Raw genomic sequence first — 17,864 nt, forward strand, 5'->3', positions numbered from 1 at the left:
ATGGACCAAAAACCCACAGCCACACTGCTAGAACTTGCTGCAAAGAGTCTGCTGAGTAATGAGCCTGCAGCTATCCATGTGCTGAACGAAATCCCAAGAGACCTCTTTGTTCCCTTGTTCAACGCTGCCTTCTTGGGTAGGCATAAGCAGATGCTAAAGGCAATGGTGAGGATTTGGCCTTTTTGCTGTCTCCATATTGGGTCACTGAATGCTCGAGAATCATACTATGAAATCGTGGAAGCCATGATTGATGGTCTGCAGATCCTCCCAGCCCAGAACTCTTCCTCTTGGTAAGACTATGACCACTAGAGACATAGTGAATCAGCAGGAGGGTATGCTGTAGCCTGGGGCAGGGGAATACCTAACAGTCTCCCAAAAGTAGCCAAAGGTGAATGCTGCAGATCTTTGCGGAACTCTCAGTCCAAAAGTTGGGGTCACCTTTGGGACTTCAGTGTCTTATGGAGTTGATTACAAAATAGAGGTGAGTGAGGATACAATGGATTTATTTGCCTCATGGGTGTGATTATATATAAAAAGGATGTGGGCACTGAGATAGGGAAAGATGGGAGGGAAAGAGTCTGGGGAGGGGGAGGGTATAGCTCAGTTGTAGAGCATGTGCTTAGCATGCACGAGGGCCTAGGTGCAATTCCCAGTACCTCCATTTAAAAAAGTATGGGGAAAAGAATGAAAGATGCTGAAATTGTGTGGAAAGTGTGGGAAGGACTTCTTGGTGAATGGTACATGAAGTGGAAACCAAGTCAAAGTGTTCTGTCCTTGCTTTCCATCATTGACCTCGCTGGGTTGTATTAAAATTGACTAACTCTTATATATTCTGTCTCCTCCTTTCCTTACAGGCGGCCAAAACTGAGGATCTTAGATTTAAGATACGACTTGGACTGTGGGACAACATGCTCTGAGATCAGGACCACATTCCCTTTCTGTCTTCAGTCATGCATTTACTCTCAGCACTCTATCCTTAAAATAGAAGAAGCTCAGAATAATGTCAGGTGCCTTGGGATTGGTAATTCAGCATCTAAGCCTCACTTAGCTCAGGAACCGATGGAATTAATAGTAGATATTTCCCTCAATGGTACCTTGAGAACAGAGCAGTTTCTTTCTTTACTTCTTAGTAAAGTTGAGCAGAGCTCGGGGTCCCTGCACCTCTGCTGCAGAGATTTGCAAATTGATACAGTATCTGCCCATAAAACTATCCTGCAGTTTCTGGATCTGGGATGCATTGAACACCTGGAAATTGATCAGACTTATCTGAATGAAGTTACCACTCTTTTGACTCAGGTGAACCACCTTAGTGGCCTCAGTCTTTCTAACATCCCCTTTAAATCTTATAAGGGAAGAAATTTCAGATCTTTCCTCATCTGGCTTGGGCGGCTGGACACCCTCCAGGAGCTCAGCTTGTCTTACTTCTGCCTCACAAATCAACTGTACAAACTGCTCAGGTGAGGGATGGGGAGGAACCTGGGTTCCCTGAGCACCTCGTTGTTAAGACAAAAGAGGCCATGCTTGGATATTCCTAAGCTCTTTGTAACCTATTTCTCCTTTCACCTCAGCACAGGCATGGCTTGGAGTTTGACACTAGCCAGGGGAGGGGGAGGTACCTTATAGTGAGAAGACAAGATTAGAAAGGAACTGTGATCATTAATTCATTCATTCAGTGACCACATGCAGACACTAGATAAGTTCGTAAATATATTGGTGAAAAAACTCAGTTCTTCTCCTATTGGAGTTTACAGCTCTCTAGAGAGGAAGGGGAGACATTCAGATGGAGAAACATTTTAAGCTATAGCACTAATACAGATGCCCATGGATGGGCCACAATAGTTAACATTGCCAGATAAGTTTGCTCCAGCATTCTTCCCAAGGCTTAGACCCTGAATGGAGAACATGTCATCTGGGAACTACTCAAGGAAAACCTTCACTTGGCTGCTTTCCCAGACCCATCCTCACCAAATAAGTGAACCAGATCCAACACTGATAACGTCGAATATACTAAGTGCAAACAATTTTTTCACTTAATCTTCCCTGCAACCCTGAATAATAATTACTGTTGTGCACATTTTCAAGATTAAAACCCTGTGTCTAAGAGTGAAAAAGTAAGATTTTCGGGGTCACAAATCTATAAATGTAAAGTCTGATCCCCACACCCCCATTGTTAACTACTGTTGCAAAATATATACACATTAGTTTATTTTAGAGCCTTAGATACCTATAATTCAGGGCTCTTTGCCTTCATTCTTCTAAAATAACCTTTCTTTTTTCTCTCTATAGAGTCCTGCCACCTTGGATGGATACATTGTATCTATCTTTCTGTGGCCTTTCCAACAGAGATGTCATTGTCCTGTCCCAGAGCTCTCAGGCCACCCATCTAAGGGTATTGAATCTCAGTAACAACCAGATATTCTCAGAAGTTGATGAGCCCTTCCTGACTCTGTTGGAGAAGGTCTCAGACACTCTGGAACATCTGGAGGTAAATAATTGCTTCATTACTGATTCAACTCTCTCTGCTATCCTCCCAGCCCTAAGTCTCTGTTCCAAGCTCTATTTCCTTAGCTTTGCCTTCAACCCCATTACGATGCCTGCACTCAAAAGCCTTCTGCAGCACTTGGCACCCTTGAGGAGGCTGAAGCATGTGATTTATCCTGTCCCTGTCCATTGCTACGATGAATGGAATTTTCTTGAGACTTTGGACCGGCGCAAACTTGCTGAAGCTCAGGCCCAGGTGAACGTGATGCTGAAGGAAGTACAGCGGGAGGATATGAAATGGACCTCTTGTTGTGATTGATTTCCACACAAGGTGTACAAGGTGTTGTTTCAACACTGACATGTGGCCATTTAAGCATTCATTGTTATGCCTGAAGCCCGAATTTGTAGAGACACATAGATAAAGTTCTACTGTTCCAGGAAACTGGAGTTAGGAACACTGGATATGTAACTGACCTCTATAAAAGAGGAACTTTAAAAAGGAAATAGAGAGGTTTGAAAGGTCCTCTGGATGTCTTGCCCACTGCTGTCTACATCTTCTGGTTACTAACCACAGTGTTAAGTATGTGAAATAAGCTAACCCAGTCATGACACGTCATTTCATTCTCCACACTGACTGGCCCATTTATCCATTTATGGGCACTTGACACAAGTCAGATCAGTTGAAACTCTAGATGTGGTAGTTGTTGAAGCCAATATGTTTACCATGCAAACTTGTATTTCTGATTGCCTCAGGTTGCTTCAAAGAAACCATGTGCAAGCAAAGGAAACACACTATGTCCACTATCTACTGGTACCTTCATCAACATGTTGCTGCCTGGTTTCCCAGGTCTTAGACCCCTGGCTCAGTCTTTCCTTATTCTACATGCATTCATCAAGCATCTGTTATGATTTAGGCACTGTTCCAGATGCTAAGAAAAAGTCCCTGATCTCAGTCAGAGTGTAAGATGTTTCTGTGGTTTATCATTTTCTCCACTCTTTCCTGGAGCATTTGAAAAATTATTTATCCCCCCATAGCCCAATTTTCCCCCACTCTTTCCCTCACATACTCCTCTTAAGCCATATTGACCTCTTCATGCTATTGGATAACTGCTTAGTCCTCAGGTCATGGCTTAAATGTTACCTCCTCAGATAGGTTTTCTCTTATTTCCCTATTAAAGTAGGTTTATTCTACCATTGCTCTCTCTTAATGTACCAGGTACATTACCTTCATGGTACACATTATTCCACATGCATTTGCTCCCTCTTCTCTTCCATTAGAATTGCATTGTTGAGTATGGTACACACTAACCATCTGTGGCTACTGAGCTCTAGAAATTTGACTACTTTCCAAAGTGATGTACTCTGAATGTTAAATGCACACTGTATAACCAAGAGTTAGTAAGAAACAAAGGATGTAGAATAACTAATTGATAATTTACTTGTACTGCTTATGTAATGTAATAACATGCTGCATATCCAAGACAGTAAAGGAAAAAGAATGTCAATTAAGCTGTTTATATTGTTAAAGTTGAAATGATAGCATTGTATTTCAAAGATTTAGTAAGAAAATATGTTAAAATAATTACCTGATTATATGTTTACATGTCAAAGTGGTAAACCTTTGCATTTTAAAACTTATTGAGAAAAATAATGTAAAGTTAATAGATTGTTCCTCTTGTTTACATGTTGAAATAGTAAAATAGAAAATGTCAGTGATTTGGTACAAGAAAAGAATGGAAATGTCAGTAGTTTGTGTATAGTGTTTCCTTGTTGAAATGAAAGCAGATTGCATTTTAAAGACTTAGTAAGAAAGAAGAATGTAAAGGTAATTAATGATGTTTATATCATTTCCATGTTGAAATCATAACATACACATTTCAAAGACATAGTAAAAGTTTTAAAAATTGTTTTTCTTATTACTTAGGGGTTTAAATGATAAACTGCATTTCAAAGACTTAGAGAAAATGTAACAATCAATAATTAATAAAAATAGTTAATAATTTTTTTATGATTTCCATTTTACTCCTGCATTTCTGACTTAGAAAGAAAAACATGTTAAGGTAACTAATAAGTTAATTGTATATAGTGTTTCTTTGTTGATATGATAACACATGGCATTTCAAAGACATCATAAGAAAATCAGAGTGCCTCAAGGCCACCATTACCCTGATACCAAAACCAGACAAAACACTACCAAAAAAAGAAAATTACAGGCCAATATCTTTGATGAACATAAATGCAGAAATCCTCAATGAAACACTACCAAAGCAAATGCAGCAATACATAAAAGGGTCATAAACCATGATCAAGTTCCATTTATTCCAGGGTCACAAGAATGGTTCATTATTTACAACTCAAATCAATGTGACACACCACATTAACAAAAGGAAAGATAGAAATCCCATGACTATCTTAATAGACACAGGAGAAGCATTTGATACAATTCAACATCCATTCATGATGAAAACTCATTGAAGGGCGTAAAGAGGGAACATGTCTCGGCATAGTGAAGGCCACTTACCAACACTCATGGCCAACATACTCAGAGGTGAAAAGTTAAAAGCCTTCCTGCAGAATTCAGGAATAAGAAAAGGATGCCCAGTCTCACAACTCCCATTTAATATTATATTGGGTATCCTAGACACAGCAATCAGATGGAATAAGAAATAAAACATACCCAAGTTGGAAGGGAAGAGATAAAACTGTCACTCTGCAGATGACATGATACTTTGTATAGAAAACCATAAAGCCTCCACCCAAAAACTTAAAACTGATGAATGAATTCAGCAAAATTTCAGGACACTAGATTAATATGCAGAAATCTGTTGCATTTCTATACACCAATAATGAAATATCACAAACACAATGTTAAAAAGGAAATCCTATTAAAATCCCATCAAAAAGAATAAGATACCTAGGAATAAACTTAACTAAGGAGGGAGGCAGAGGCCAAGATGGCAGAGTAGAAGGACGCTCGTAGCTCACCCTCTCCCATAAATACACCAAGACTCACATCCACAGAACCACTCAGCCAACCAGAGCACCTGTGGAACTCCAACAGAACATCGTCCTCTTCAAAAGACAGAGATGCCAAAAATCTGGTAGGAGAAAAGGAAAAAAGAAGAAAAGGCAAAACAGACCGGGACGGGTTCCGCAGGGAGGGAGCGGCAAAGGAGGACTGGTGCACGTTCACGGGGTCTCCCCCTCCAACTGAGAGGCCAGCGGGATGGAGGGGGAGCCTCCGAGGCTCGGATCTGTACAGAGCAGCCCTTGACTGACAAAACTAAGTTAAACAGGCACAGAGGGTCCCCGCAACACCCAGCCTGAGATGCAGCCCAGCAGCTGGGGGCAGGGCCAGGCTTCCCGAGATTGGAGGAGGACCAGGACAGCTGCACTGAGGCAGCCCGGGGGGACTGCAGGGGGCTGCGTGCTGTGGCTGTGGGTGCACAGGGCAGAACAACCCAGGCCATCCATAAAACAACATGGCTGATGTGCCCTGGGGGGAAGGGTGCATACCCCCATCTCTGAAAACCCGTGGAAAGTTTTCGGGTGAAGAGAGGTGGGGCTCAAGCACAGCCGCCATATCCTCCGGCGCTTAGCACCCAGGTGGGGGCGGAGGCGAAAACTGCATCCGCACCTAAGGACTAAGCAGCCTCAAGGGCCAGACGGAGACTTGTCTACAGCCCGAGGCAGATAGGATCCTTCCGTACTGGTCCCTCAGAGAACTTGCTCTGCCAAGACAAACAAGGAGCTGGATTTTGGCTCGGAGCAGGGACAGGGCTGTTCCTTGGTCTTCCCTGAGCCGGCCTGTGGAGCGCCAACCCGAGGCGGAGCACACAGTGGCAGAAAGCACCAGAGCGACTGGTGCTGGGAGAGGGCGGGCGGCCCCCTGCCTTCCTGGCAGGAACGCAGCCCCTGACCGTGGTGATGGGAGGGGGCGCGACCCCCCCTCCCACCTGCCAGTCTGCAACATCTGACTGCGGCATCCGGAGGCACAGTGACCCGCCCGCCCACAACAAAGGAGAGCTGCACCTGATCCAGTGTTGGGTAGAGGTGCGATCTGCTTGCTGACAGGCACTGGGAGCAGCACAGACGAGGGCGCCAATGGAGAGCCTCTGGAAACAGCAAGCTGAGCTTCCAAAACAGGACGAAGATAGAAAGACTTCACATTAAAAGCACACAGTCTCCAGGAGAACACCGACCGCCCCTCCCCCCTTTTTTTAAAATCTGTTTTTACCTCTTCTATTTTCTATTACACTTTTAATTTTTACTTCTTAAACAATTATATATATCCCCAGTTTTAATCCCTTTTAAATTGTTAAAAATTATTTTATTACTATTATTTTTTAAAATTCTGCTTCAACTTGCTCTTCTATTATTCATTGTACACTATTTTCAAACCTTTTTTCTCCCTTCTTTTAAAATTCTTTCTCTCTCTCTCTCTTTTTTTTTCTTTTCTAAGTCTTATTCCTACATAGGCATTAGATAGATAAACTCCTTAAGGACCACTATCATAACTGATACTCCATAAACCACAGTGCCAGAGAGGTATGAGCAAGATGAAGAAGCAGAGAAACCATTCCTAATTAAAAGAACAAGAGAAATCCCCTGAAAGAACGATCAATGAAATAGACATTGATAGCCTAGTAGATCAAGATTTCAAAAAAGGATGATCAAAGTACTGAAGGAACTAAAAGAGATAGTGTTTAGAGGTATAAAATACATCAAAAATGAAATTGAAGCTATAAAGAAGAGCCAAGTAGAACTGGTAAACTCATTGGCTGAGATGAGGAATGATCTAAAGGCTGTGCAAAGCAGACTAGATAATGCAGAGGAACAAATTAGTGACCTAGAAGACAGGACAATAGAAAGCAGACAATCAGAAAAGCTACAAGATAAACAAATAAAAACAAACTAAAATAGCATAAGGGACCTATGGGATAATAAAAAACATGCCAATCTTCCATAATAGGGGTCCTAGAAGGGGAAGGAAGATCAAAGGGGATTGAAAAGGTTTTTGAAGAAATCATGACTGAAAACTTCCCAAACTTAAAGAAGGAATCAGATATCCAAGTACAGGAAGCTCAGAGGGTCCCAAATAGGAAGAACCCAAATAGACCCACACCAAGACATATCATAATCACAATGGCCAGAGTCAAGGATAAAGAAATGATACTAAAGGCAGCAAGAGAAAGCAAGGAGTGAGTTACAAGGGAACCCCCATAAGGCTCTCAGCTGATTTCTCTACACAAACACTACAGGCCAGAAGGGAGTGGCAAGATATATTCAAAGTCCTGAATGAAAACAAAGATGCAGCCTAGGATGCTTTATCCAGCAAGGCTATCCTTTAGAATAGAAGGAGACATAAAAATTTCACAGACAAGAAAAAGCTACAAGAGTTTAGCAACACTAAACCCATGCTAAAAGAAACATTGAAAGGTCTACTCTAAATAGAAAAGCAGCAGGATGCTACAGAAATCAGAAACTCACAAGTGGAAAGGTGATAACTCATGAATTACAAATAAAACAAACACAAAAGTATAAAAGAAGACATACAAATCAATGAGAGTGGGAGAGGGAGACAGGAAAATATAGAATTTTTTTCTTTCTTTTTTAAATTTTTTGTTCTCGGTAGGATGGGTTTGAGATCATGTTACTATCAGTTTAATAAAAACAGTTATAGTAATGGGCTAATAGACTTACAAAAAAAGGTAACCACAAGCCAAAAACTTACAAGGGAGTCACAAAAACTAAATAAAATCCATGATAATACAAAGGAAAATTACCAAACCACAAAAGAAACAAAGAAGAAGTACCAAATCAACTGCAGATAAGTTCAAAATGGCAATAAACACACATCTATCATTAATTACTGCAAATGTTAATGGACTAAATGCTCCAGTCAAAAGACATAGAGCGGCAGGCTGGATAATAAAGCAAGAACCTTCAATATGCTGCATACAAGAGTCCCACTTTAGGGAGAAGGACACATATAAATTAAGAGTGAAAGGATGGAAAAGGATATTCCATGCAAATGGAAAAGCCAAAAAAACAGGTGTTGCAGTACTGATTTCAGACAAAATAGACTTTAAAACAAAGGCCATAAAAAAGATAAAGAAGGACATTTTATAATGATTAAAGGAGTACTACAAGATGAGGATATTACACTCGTTAATATATACGCACCCCATATAGGAGCACCTAAGTACATAAAACAATTACTAACAGAGATAAAGGGGGATATTGATGGGAATACAATCACTGTCAGGGATTTTACCACCGCATTAACATCACTAGACAGTCCTTCCAGACAAAAAATAAATAAGGCAACAGAGAAATTAAATGATACAATAGAAAAATTAGATTTGGTGGATATTTTCAGAGGATTACACCCCCCAAAAATAGGATATACATTCTTTTCAAGTGCACATGGAACATTTTCCAGGATCGATCATGTACTTGGGCACAAAAGAAACCTCAACAATTTTAAGAAGACAGAAATTATCTCAAGCATCTTTACTGGCCACAATGCCATGAAACTAGAAATCAACAACAGAGAAACAAAGGAGACAAAAAGGAAAGCATGGAGATTAAACAATACGTTATTAAAAAACCAATGGGTCAATGAGGAAATCAAAGCTGAAATTAAAAAATACTTTGAGACAAATGACAATGAAAGCACAACCACACAAAATTTAAGGGACACAGCAAAGGCAGTGCTAAGAGGGAAGTTTATAGTGATACAGGCCTTCCTCAAAAAAGAACAATCTCAAATAAACAATTTAACACACGAGCTGAATGAACTAGAAAAAGAAGAACAAAAAACCCCAAAAGGCAGCAGAAGGAAGGAAATTATAAAGATTAGGGAGGAAATAAATTAAATACAGATTAAAAAGACCATAGGAAAAATCAATGCAACCAAAATCTGGTTTTTTGAAAAAGTAAATAAAATTGACAAACTTCTGGCCAAACTCACAAAGAAGAAAAAAGAGAGAGCACAAATTAGCAAAATAAGAAAGGAAAATGGAGAAATTACAACAAATAAAATAGAAATATAGAATATCATATGAGACTATTATGAAAAACTATATGGAACCAAACTGGATAACCTAGAGGAGATGGACAAGTTTCTGGAAATATACTGTCCACCAAGAGTGAATCAAGACGATACTGACCACTTGAACAAACTGATCACTAGAAATGAAATCGAAATAGCAATAAAAACCTCCCTACAAATAAAAGTCCAGGACCAGATGGCTTCACCAGGGAATGCTACCAAACATACAAAGAAGAACTCTTCCAGAAGATTGAAAAGGAGGGAATACTCCCAAACTCATTCTATGAAGCCACAATCACCCTGATACCAAAACCAGGCAAAGACACCACCAAAAAAGAGAATTTTAGGCCAATATCACTGATGAACATAGACGCCAAAAATCTCACCAAAATATCAGCAAATAGAATCCAACAACACGTAAAAAAGATTATACATCATGACCAAGTGGGGTTCATCCCAGGGACACAAGGGTGGTTCAACATACGCAAATCAATCAATGTAATACATCACATCAACAAGAGGAAGGACAAAAACCACATGATCATCTCAATCGATGCAGAAAAAGCATTTGATAAAATTCAACACCCATTTATGATAAAAACTCTCACCAAAGTGGGTAAAGAGGGAACACATCTCAACATAATAAAAGCTATATATGACAAACCTACAGCCAGCATAGTACTCAACGGTGAAAAACTCAAAAGCTTTGCACTAAAATCTGCGCCAAGACAAGGATGCCCACTGTCACCATTCCTATTCAACATAGTCTTGAAAGTCCTAACCACAGCAATCAGGCAACAGAGAGAAATAAAAGGGATCCAAATTGGAAAAGAAGAGGTAAAAGTATCACTATATGCTGATGACATGTTGTTATATGTAGAAAACCCTAAAAGGTCCACACAAAAACTACTAGAGCTGACTGGAGAATTCAGCAAGGTAGCAGGTTACAAGATTAACGTTCAAAAATCAGTTGCATTTCTTTACACTAATGATGTATCAACAGAAAAAGAAAGTCCCCTTTAAAACAGCACCCAAAGTAATAAAATACCTAGGAATAAATCTAACCAAGGAGTGAAAGAATTATACACAGAAAACTATAAACCATTGAAGGAGAAAATTAAAGAAGACTTTAAAAAATGGAAAGATATCCCATGCTCCTGGATTGGAAGAATCAATATTGTTAAAATGGTCACATTGCCCAAGGCAATCTACAGGTTTAAAGCAATCCCTATCAAATTACCCAGGACGTATTTCACAGAACTAGAACAAATCATAATAAAATTTATATGGAACCACAAAAGACCTAAAATTGCCAAAGCATTACTGAAGAAAAAGAAAGAGGCTGGAGGAATCACTCTCCCTGACTTCAGACAATACTATAGAGCTACAGTCATCAAGACAGCATGCTATTGGTACAAAAACACACATATAGACCAATGGAACAGAACAGAGAGCCCGGACATGAATCCACAAACTTCTGGTCAACTCATCTTTGACAAAGGAGGCAAGAATATACAATGGAATAAAGACAGTCTCTTCAGCAAATGGTGTTGGGAAAACTGGACAGCACCATGTAAAGCAATGAAGCTAGAACACTCCCTTACACCATACACAAAAATAAACTCTAAATGGATCAAAGACTTAAACATAAGACAAGATACAATAAACCTCCTAGAGGAAAACATAGGCAAAACATTATCTGACATACATCTCAAAAATGTTCTCCTAGAACAGTCTACCCAAGCAATAGAAATAAAAGCAAGAATAAACAAATGGGACCTAATGAAACTTACAAGCTTCTGCACAGCAAAGGAAACCATAGGTAAAACAAAAAGACAACCTACAGAATGGGAAAAAGTTTTTGCAAGTGAAACCGACAAAGGTTTGATCTCCAGAATATATAAGCAGCCCATATGACTTAATAAGAAAAAAATAAACAACCCAATCCAAAAATGGGCAGAAGACCTAAACAAGCAATTCTCCATGGAAGAAATACAAATGATCAATAGGCACATGAAAAAATGATCAATATCACTAACTATCAGAGAAATGCAAATCAAAACTACAATGAGGTATCACCTCACACCAGTCAGAATGGCCATCATTCAAAAATCCACAAATAACAAATGCTGGAAAGGCTGTGGAAAAAGGGGAATCCTCCTTCACTGCTGGTGGGAATGCAGTTTGGTGCAACCACCGTGGAAAACAGTATGGTGATTCCTCAAAAGACTAGGAATAGACTTACCATATTACCCAGGAATCCCGCTCCTGGGCATATATTCAGAAGGAATCCTACTTCAAAATGACACCTGCACCCCAATGTTCATAGCAGCACTATTTACAATAGTCAAGACATGGAAACAGCCTAAATGTCCATCGACAGGTGACGGATAAAGAAGCGGTGGTATATTTATACAATGGAATACTACTCAACCATAAAAACCGACAACATAATGCCATTTGCAGCAACATGGATGCTCCTGGAGAATGTCATTCTAAGTGAAGTAAGCCAGAAAGAGAAAGAAAAATACCATATGAGATTGCTAGTATTGGACTCTAAAAAAAAAAACAAAGCATAAATACAAAACAGAAATAGACTCACAGACATAGAATACAAACTTGTGGTTGCCAAGATGGCGGTAGGTGGGAAGAGACAGACTGGGATATCAAAATTGTAGAAATAGATAAATAAAATTATACTGTATAGCACAGGGAAATATACACAAGATCTTATGGTAGCTCACAGAGAAAAAAATGTGACAATGAATATATATATGTTCATGTATAACTGAAAAATTGTGCTCTATACTGGATTTGACACAACACTGTAAAATGATTATAAATCAATAAAAATGTTTAAAAAAAACTTAACCAAGGAGGTGAAAGACATATACACTGAAAACTATAAAACATTTATGAAGGAAACTGAAAATGATATTCATAAACAGAAAGATAGCCCATGCTCTTAGATTGGAGTAATTAACATTATTAAAATGTTCATACTACCCAAAGCAATCTCCAGATTCAATACAATCCATATCAAAATACCCATGACATTTTTCACAAAACTAGAACCCACAATTTTATAATTCATGTGGAATCACAAAAGACCCAAAATTGCCAAAGTAATGTTGAGAAAAAAGAACAAAGCTGGAAGTATCACCCTTCCAGACCTCAGATTATACTACAAAGATACAGTAATCAAAACAGCGTAGTACTGGCACGAAAACAGACACAGATCAATGGAACAGATTAGAGAGCCCGAAATAAACCCATGCACCTATGATCAATTAATCTCTAACAAAGAAGGCAAGAATACATAATGGAGAAAAGATAGTCTCTTCAAGAAGTGGTGCTGGGAAAAATGGACAGCTACATGTAAAACAATGAGATTAAAACTTTCCTTCACACCGTATACAAAAATTAACTCAAAATGGTTTGAAGACCTAAATGTAAGACCTGAAACCATAAAACTCCTGGAAGAGAACATAGGCAGAACACTCTTGGACATAAATTGTACCGGTATTCACTTGGATCAGTCTCCTAAGGAGAAGAAATAAAAGCAAAAATAGTCAAATAGAACCTAATTAAACTTAAAAGTTTTTGGACAGCAAAGGAAACCATCAAGGAAATGAAAAGACAACTGATGGATCGGGATAAAGTATTTTCAAATGATGTTACTGACAAATGGTAATATCCAAAATATACAAAGAGCTCATACAGTTCAATAGTGAAAAAATACATCAAGCAAAAATAAGCAGAAGACCTGAATAGACATTTTTCCAAAGAAGATATACAAATGGCCAACAGGCACATGAAAATATGCTCAACATTGTTAATTATTAGAGAAATGCCAATCAAAACAACGAGTTATTTCACACTGGTAAGAATGATTATCATCAAAATGTCTACAAATAACAAATGCTGGAGAGGATATGGAGATAAGGGAACAATTGTACACTGTTGGTGGGAATGTAAATTGGTGTAGCCACTATGGAAAACAGTATGGAGGTTCCTCAAAAGAGCTACCATATTACTCAGCAATTCCACTTCTGGATGTATATCCAGAAAAATAATGAAAATATTTACAACTGATTCAAAAAGATACATGCATCCCAAGGTTCATAGCAGCCCAGCACTATTTATAATAGCAAAGATATGGAGGCAACCCAAGCACCCATCAAAAGACAAATGGGTCAAGAAAATGTGGCATATATACACAATAGGATATTACTCTTTTCATAAAAAAGTGTGAAATTCTGCTACTTGCTGCAGCGTGGATGGACTTAGACAATATTACTGCTTACTGAAATAAATCAGATAAAGATAACTACTGTATGATATCATTTATATGTGGAATGTAAAAATAATACAAATGAGTGTGTATGCAAAACAGAAACAGACTCTCAGATATAGAAAACAAATTTGTAGTTACCAAAGGGGAGAGGGAAGGTGGGAAGGACAAATTAGAGGTATGGGATTAAGAGATACAAACTACTATGTATAAAATAGGTAAGCAACAGGATATACTGCATAGCACAGGGGATTATAGCCATTATCTTGTAATCACTTATAATAGAGTATAACCTTCAAAAATACTGAATCACTATGCTATACACCTGAAACTAATATAATATTGTAAATCAACTATACTTCAATAAAAACGCTATGAAAAATTATTTAATAATTTGTTCATAATTCTTACATATTGAAATAATGCACTGCATTTCAAAGACCTTCCCCAAAACACCTAAAAGTAAGTAACCATTAATGTATATTGTTTCCATGTTGAAATTAAATATTTTTAACTTTTAAATGAAATAATTATTTAAAAGTAAATTCACTTTTTTGAGGAACTTTTTTGGGTTTTCCTTGTTTTGATGTGGTTTATACTATGTTCTATTGGACAACACAGCACTAGACCATGCAGGCAGAGGCTATTTCTGTTTTATTTATGCATTAATCGTGCCTTCTCATGTTCTGTATTTTCTGATGTTTTGACATCTGGGGCCTTGCTGTCACTGGAGAGACTGCCCCTCCCAAGGCTAGCTAATTCCTAGAGATAGCAGACTATTGCCTGTGAGCCTGTGAGCATGCTTTCCTTATGCAAAACAACCAGTACAGAGCTCTACCCCCACAAGAATCACCTTGTTTATGGGCTCTCACAGGGCTGTTACACTCTGGGCCATTATCCCTTTAGCCTAGTTACCCCATGTATAAATATCAAACAACTAGAGAAAAATTCTACCTCTCAGTGCCCAGGGAAAATACCCAAATTAGCTCATCTTGAACTTGTTTAACCTACCTTGCCATGCCTTCCCTTAGAAACCACAGTAAAGGGGACAATCTCTAGACCACTAAGCAAAGGGATGAATAAAAATTTTATTGGTGTGGTGTTAACAATGTGAATAACATGATTAGAAATTCCTTTTGAAGTCTGGTGGTTTCCAATTCTTTGTTCTCAGAAGACTGAAAGAATGACCTAAATGACTTGTCAGATAGGGAATCACTGAATATTATTTTGGAGGATAACAAGACATTCAAATAATTTACTGCTGTTTCTATGGGGAAAAAAATCCTCTACTACTTTGTTTGGGTCACAAACGCAGACTAGAGAAGTTCAGAGATTCATTTTGTTTCCTGCAGGAGACCAAATGCCTTAGAACTCCATTATTTATTTATTTATTTAGTTAGTTAGTTAGTTAGTTAGTTAGTTAGCTAGTTAATCTATTTATCTACCTGTATGTCTTCCAGTTTTATGGAGATATAATTGACACACAGCACTGTATAAGTTGAAGGTGTACAGCATAATGATTTGACCTAATACATCATGAAATGGTCACCACAAAAAAAATTTAGTGAACTTCCATCACCTCATATAGATTCAACATTAAGAAATAGAAAAGAAGTATTTTTTGTGTGTGTTGAAAACTCGCAAGATTTACCTTCTTAACAGCTTTCATATATCACACACATGTGGTATGAAACACATACAGTGGTCTTAAGCATTTTTATCATGTTGTATATTACATCTCGAGTACTTATGTATAACTGGAAGTTTGTATCTTCTGATTAACTTTGTCTAATTCCCCCTCCTCTCATCTCCCATCTCTTGTAACCACAAATCTGATTTCCTTTTCTATGAGCTTGTTTGTTTCCTAGTTTGTTTTGAAGTGCAATGGATCCACAACACTATATTAGTTCCTGGTACTTAACATAGTGATTCTGTATTTCTATACCTTTCACAATGATCATCATAAGTCTAATTGTCACCTAGTTACACGAGACACACCGACCTGTACAAATACTGTCTTCTCTTACCATTCTTCACTCCAAACCTTATGACATCATTCCATAGGCCTAGAACCACAGATTCTTGTCTTTTCTAAATTCCTCAACTTTAACCACAGTGGAAACTTTGGTCTGCTGCATTTTCCTCAGCTCATTTATGTAGCCAGACCACACTGCAGGGACCTAGTGAAATAACACCAACATAGATAGAGCATTGCTTGCCTAAGCCAGCAAACCAGAATGATCAGATCAAACTTACCCTGGACATACTGACAAAGCTGCAGTTTCCCAAACAAATCAGAAAAAGAAGTGTTTGTGGAAGTGCAATTAAAATAACCCTGCAGTATATATTCTTCTACTCCTTTCTGTGTGCTTTCTGGGGAACACAGACAGCATATATACTGTAAAACCTGATCAATTCAGATTCCACTCATTTGTAACTGTTGTAAATCAGACAAGGGGACAAGTAAAATGATTAAACATTAGGATAGTTTCCTTTTCAGTGTTTATTTATAAGAAGGAAATGTTTTCATCTAACATCAAGCAATTTATACAACACTCTCATATACACATTTCACATATTAGAGATAGGTTTATATTTATACATAAACCTCAAATGGAGTTCATTAAATGGACTTCTCTTTGACTGGCTCTAATTACTCATAGTATTTGAAATTATTTACCTGGCATTTCAAAAAGACTTCTCACGATTTCAGCTTTTTAGTACCTGAGGCTTGTTTGCCACATTTTTTGAATCAGGGAGGCTGAACCCCATATTTCTTTCCATTGAGGAGTCAGGCAAGTGACCAGAACACAGAGCCTGGAGCCAGATGACCTGTGGGCAACTCTTGGTTTGCCACCTACATTATCTGTGACCTCTTAGCCAACTGATTGATTTAATACCGCTATACTTCAATCTTCTCACTGTAAAGTTCTGTAACAATACCTAACCTATACAGTTACCTCTCTAGGTGAGTTATCCTTTTAAAGTGCGTGGCAAGTAGTAATCACTACACACTTGTTCTTCCCAAATTAACAACTAAAACTCATTAGATTTGCTTTAATTTCCTTTAGACCTACATGAAGTCAACAGTGCTGGCCTGTACCCACTAGTTAGGCTCTTACAGTAGTTTCTACAGTATGCCCAGGATTGTGGGTTTTGGGGGGACTTATTTAATCATTATGTATTAATTTGTTATGTATTTAATTTCATGTGTTATCTAGAGAAAAATGAAATAACATTAACACATTAAAGAGGGATGGGAGTAGATAAAGCCCAATCTGTGTGCTATAGAAGGCCACCTGGAGCCACTAACGTCATGTGGAGTGTGGAGGGGACCAGGAATGTGGGCAAACTCAGATCACTAGTTCTCCTGAAGATAAAGTTCTCCTGAAACAAGCAGATCAAAGAGAACCCTCATATCTTTGGCCCCTACTCTCTGGAAGCTGACCCAGTCCTCCCAGGCACTGGAGCATTGTGGGTTCCAAAGGCTGCAGGCCTTGTGGGTGCTGCGGGCCATGTGGGTGCTGCCATCAAGTGGACAATGGTTATGTGGCAGGCCCAGACCTACTTGTCCTGTCAGTACCATGGACTCCTCAAGCCAAAGGTTATGTGGCCCTGTTGCTGCTATGATCATGAGGTAGATCCAGCTCTTCAAGTCACTAGAGTACTGTGGGCTCCTAAACCCTTCCTGTCACGTGGATCCTTCTCTTATGTGACCCCTAGTAGCTACCAGCATGTGGAAGCTTCAGCCCTTGATGTCACATTGGTGATCTACTACTTAGGTCATGGATGCTATGGTCTGGTACCCCTCTCTCCAGGGTACATGACCAGTTCAGCCGTCTCTGTCATGTGAAGGTTGTGGGCAACGAAACTGTAGATCCACATAGAGGCAAAAACGTGGCTCCCACCACACGTGGCAGACAAAGCCCTAGCAATCACGTCAGCACAGCAGCTTCTCTATCGCTATTGGTCAAGTGGCTCCTACGGCCACGTGCCAGGATGTGGTCACGTGAGACTCGGGTCTCTCAGACA

General features: G+C 38.9%; 1 protein-coding gene across 1 annotated transcript; it reads left to right on the top strand.

Moving 5' to 3' along the window:
• LOC140691787 (melanoma antigen preferentially expressed in tumors-like) lies at nt 1–2,800 on the top strand. The gene is made up of 3 exons (XM_072955919.1): nt 1–290; nt 855–1,457; nt 2,287–2,800. The coding sequence occupies exons 1-3, from the start codon at nt 1–3 to the stop codon at nt 2,798–2,800; spliced, it is 1,407 nt and encodes a 468-aa protein (XP_072812020.1).
• Nucleotides 2,801–17,864: the final 15,064 nt, after the last annotated feature.

The sequence above is a fragment of the Vicugna pacos genome, chromosome X (genome assembly GCF_048564905.1).
Source record: "Vicugna pacos chromosome X, VicPac4, whole genome shotgun sequence".
In the NCBI taxonomy this organism is placed as follows: Eukaryota; Metazoa; Chordata; class Mammalia; order Artiodactyla; family Camelidae; genus Vicugna; species Vicugna pacos.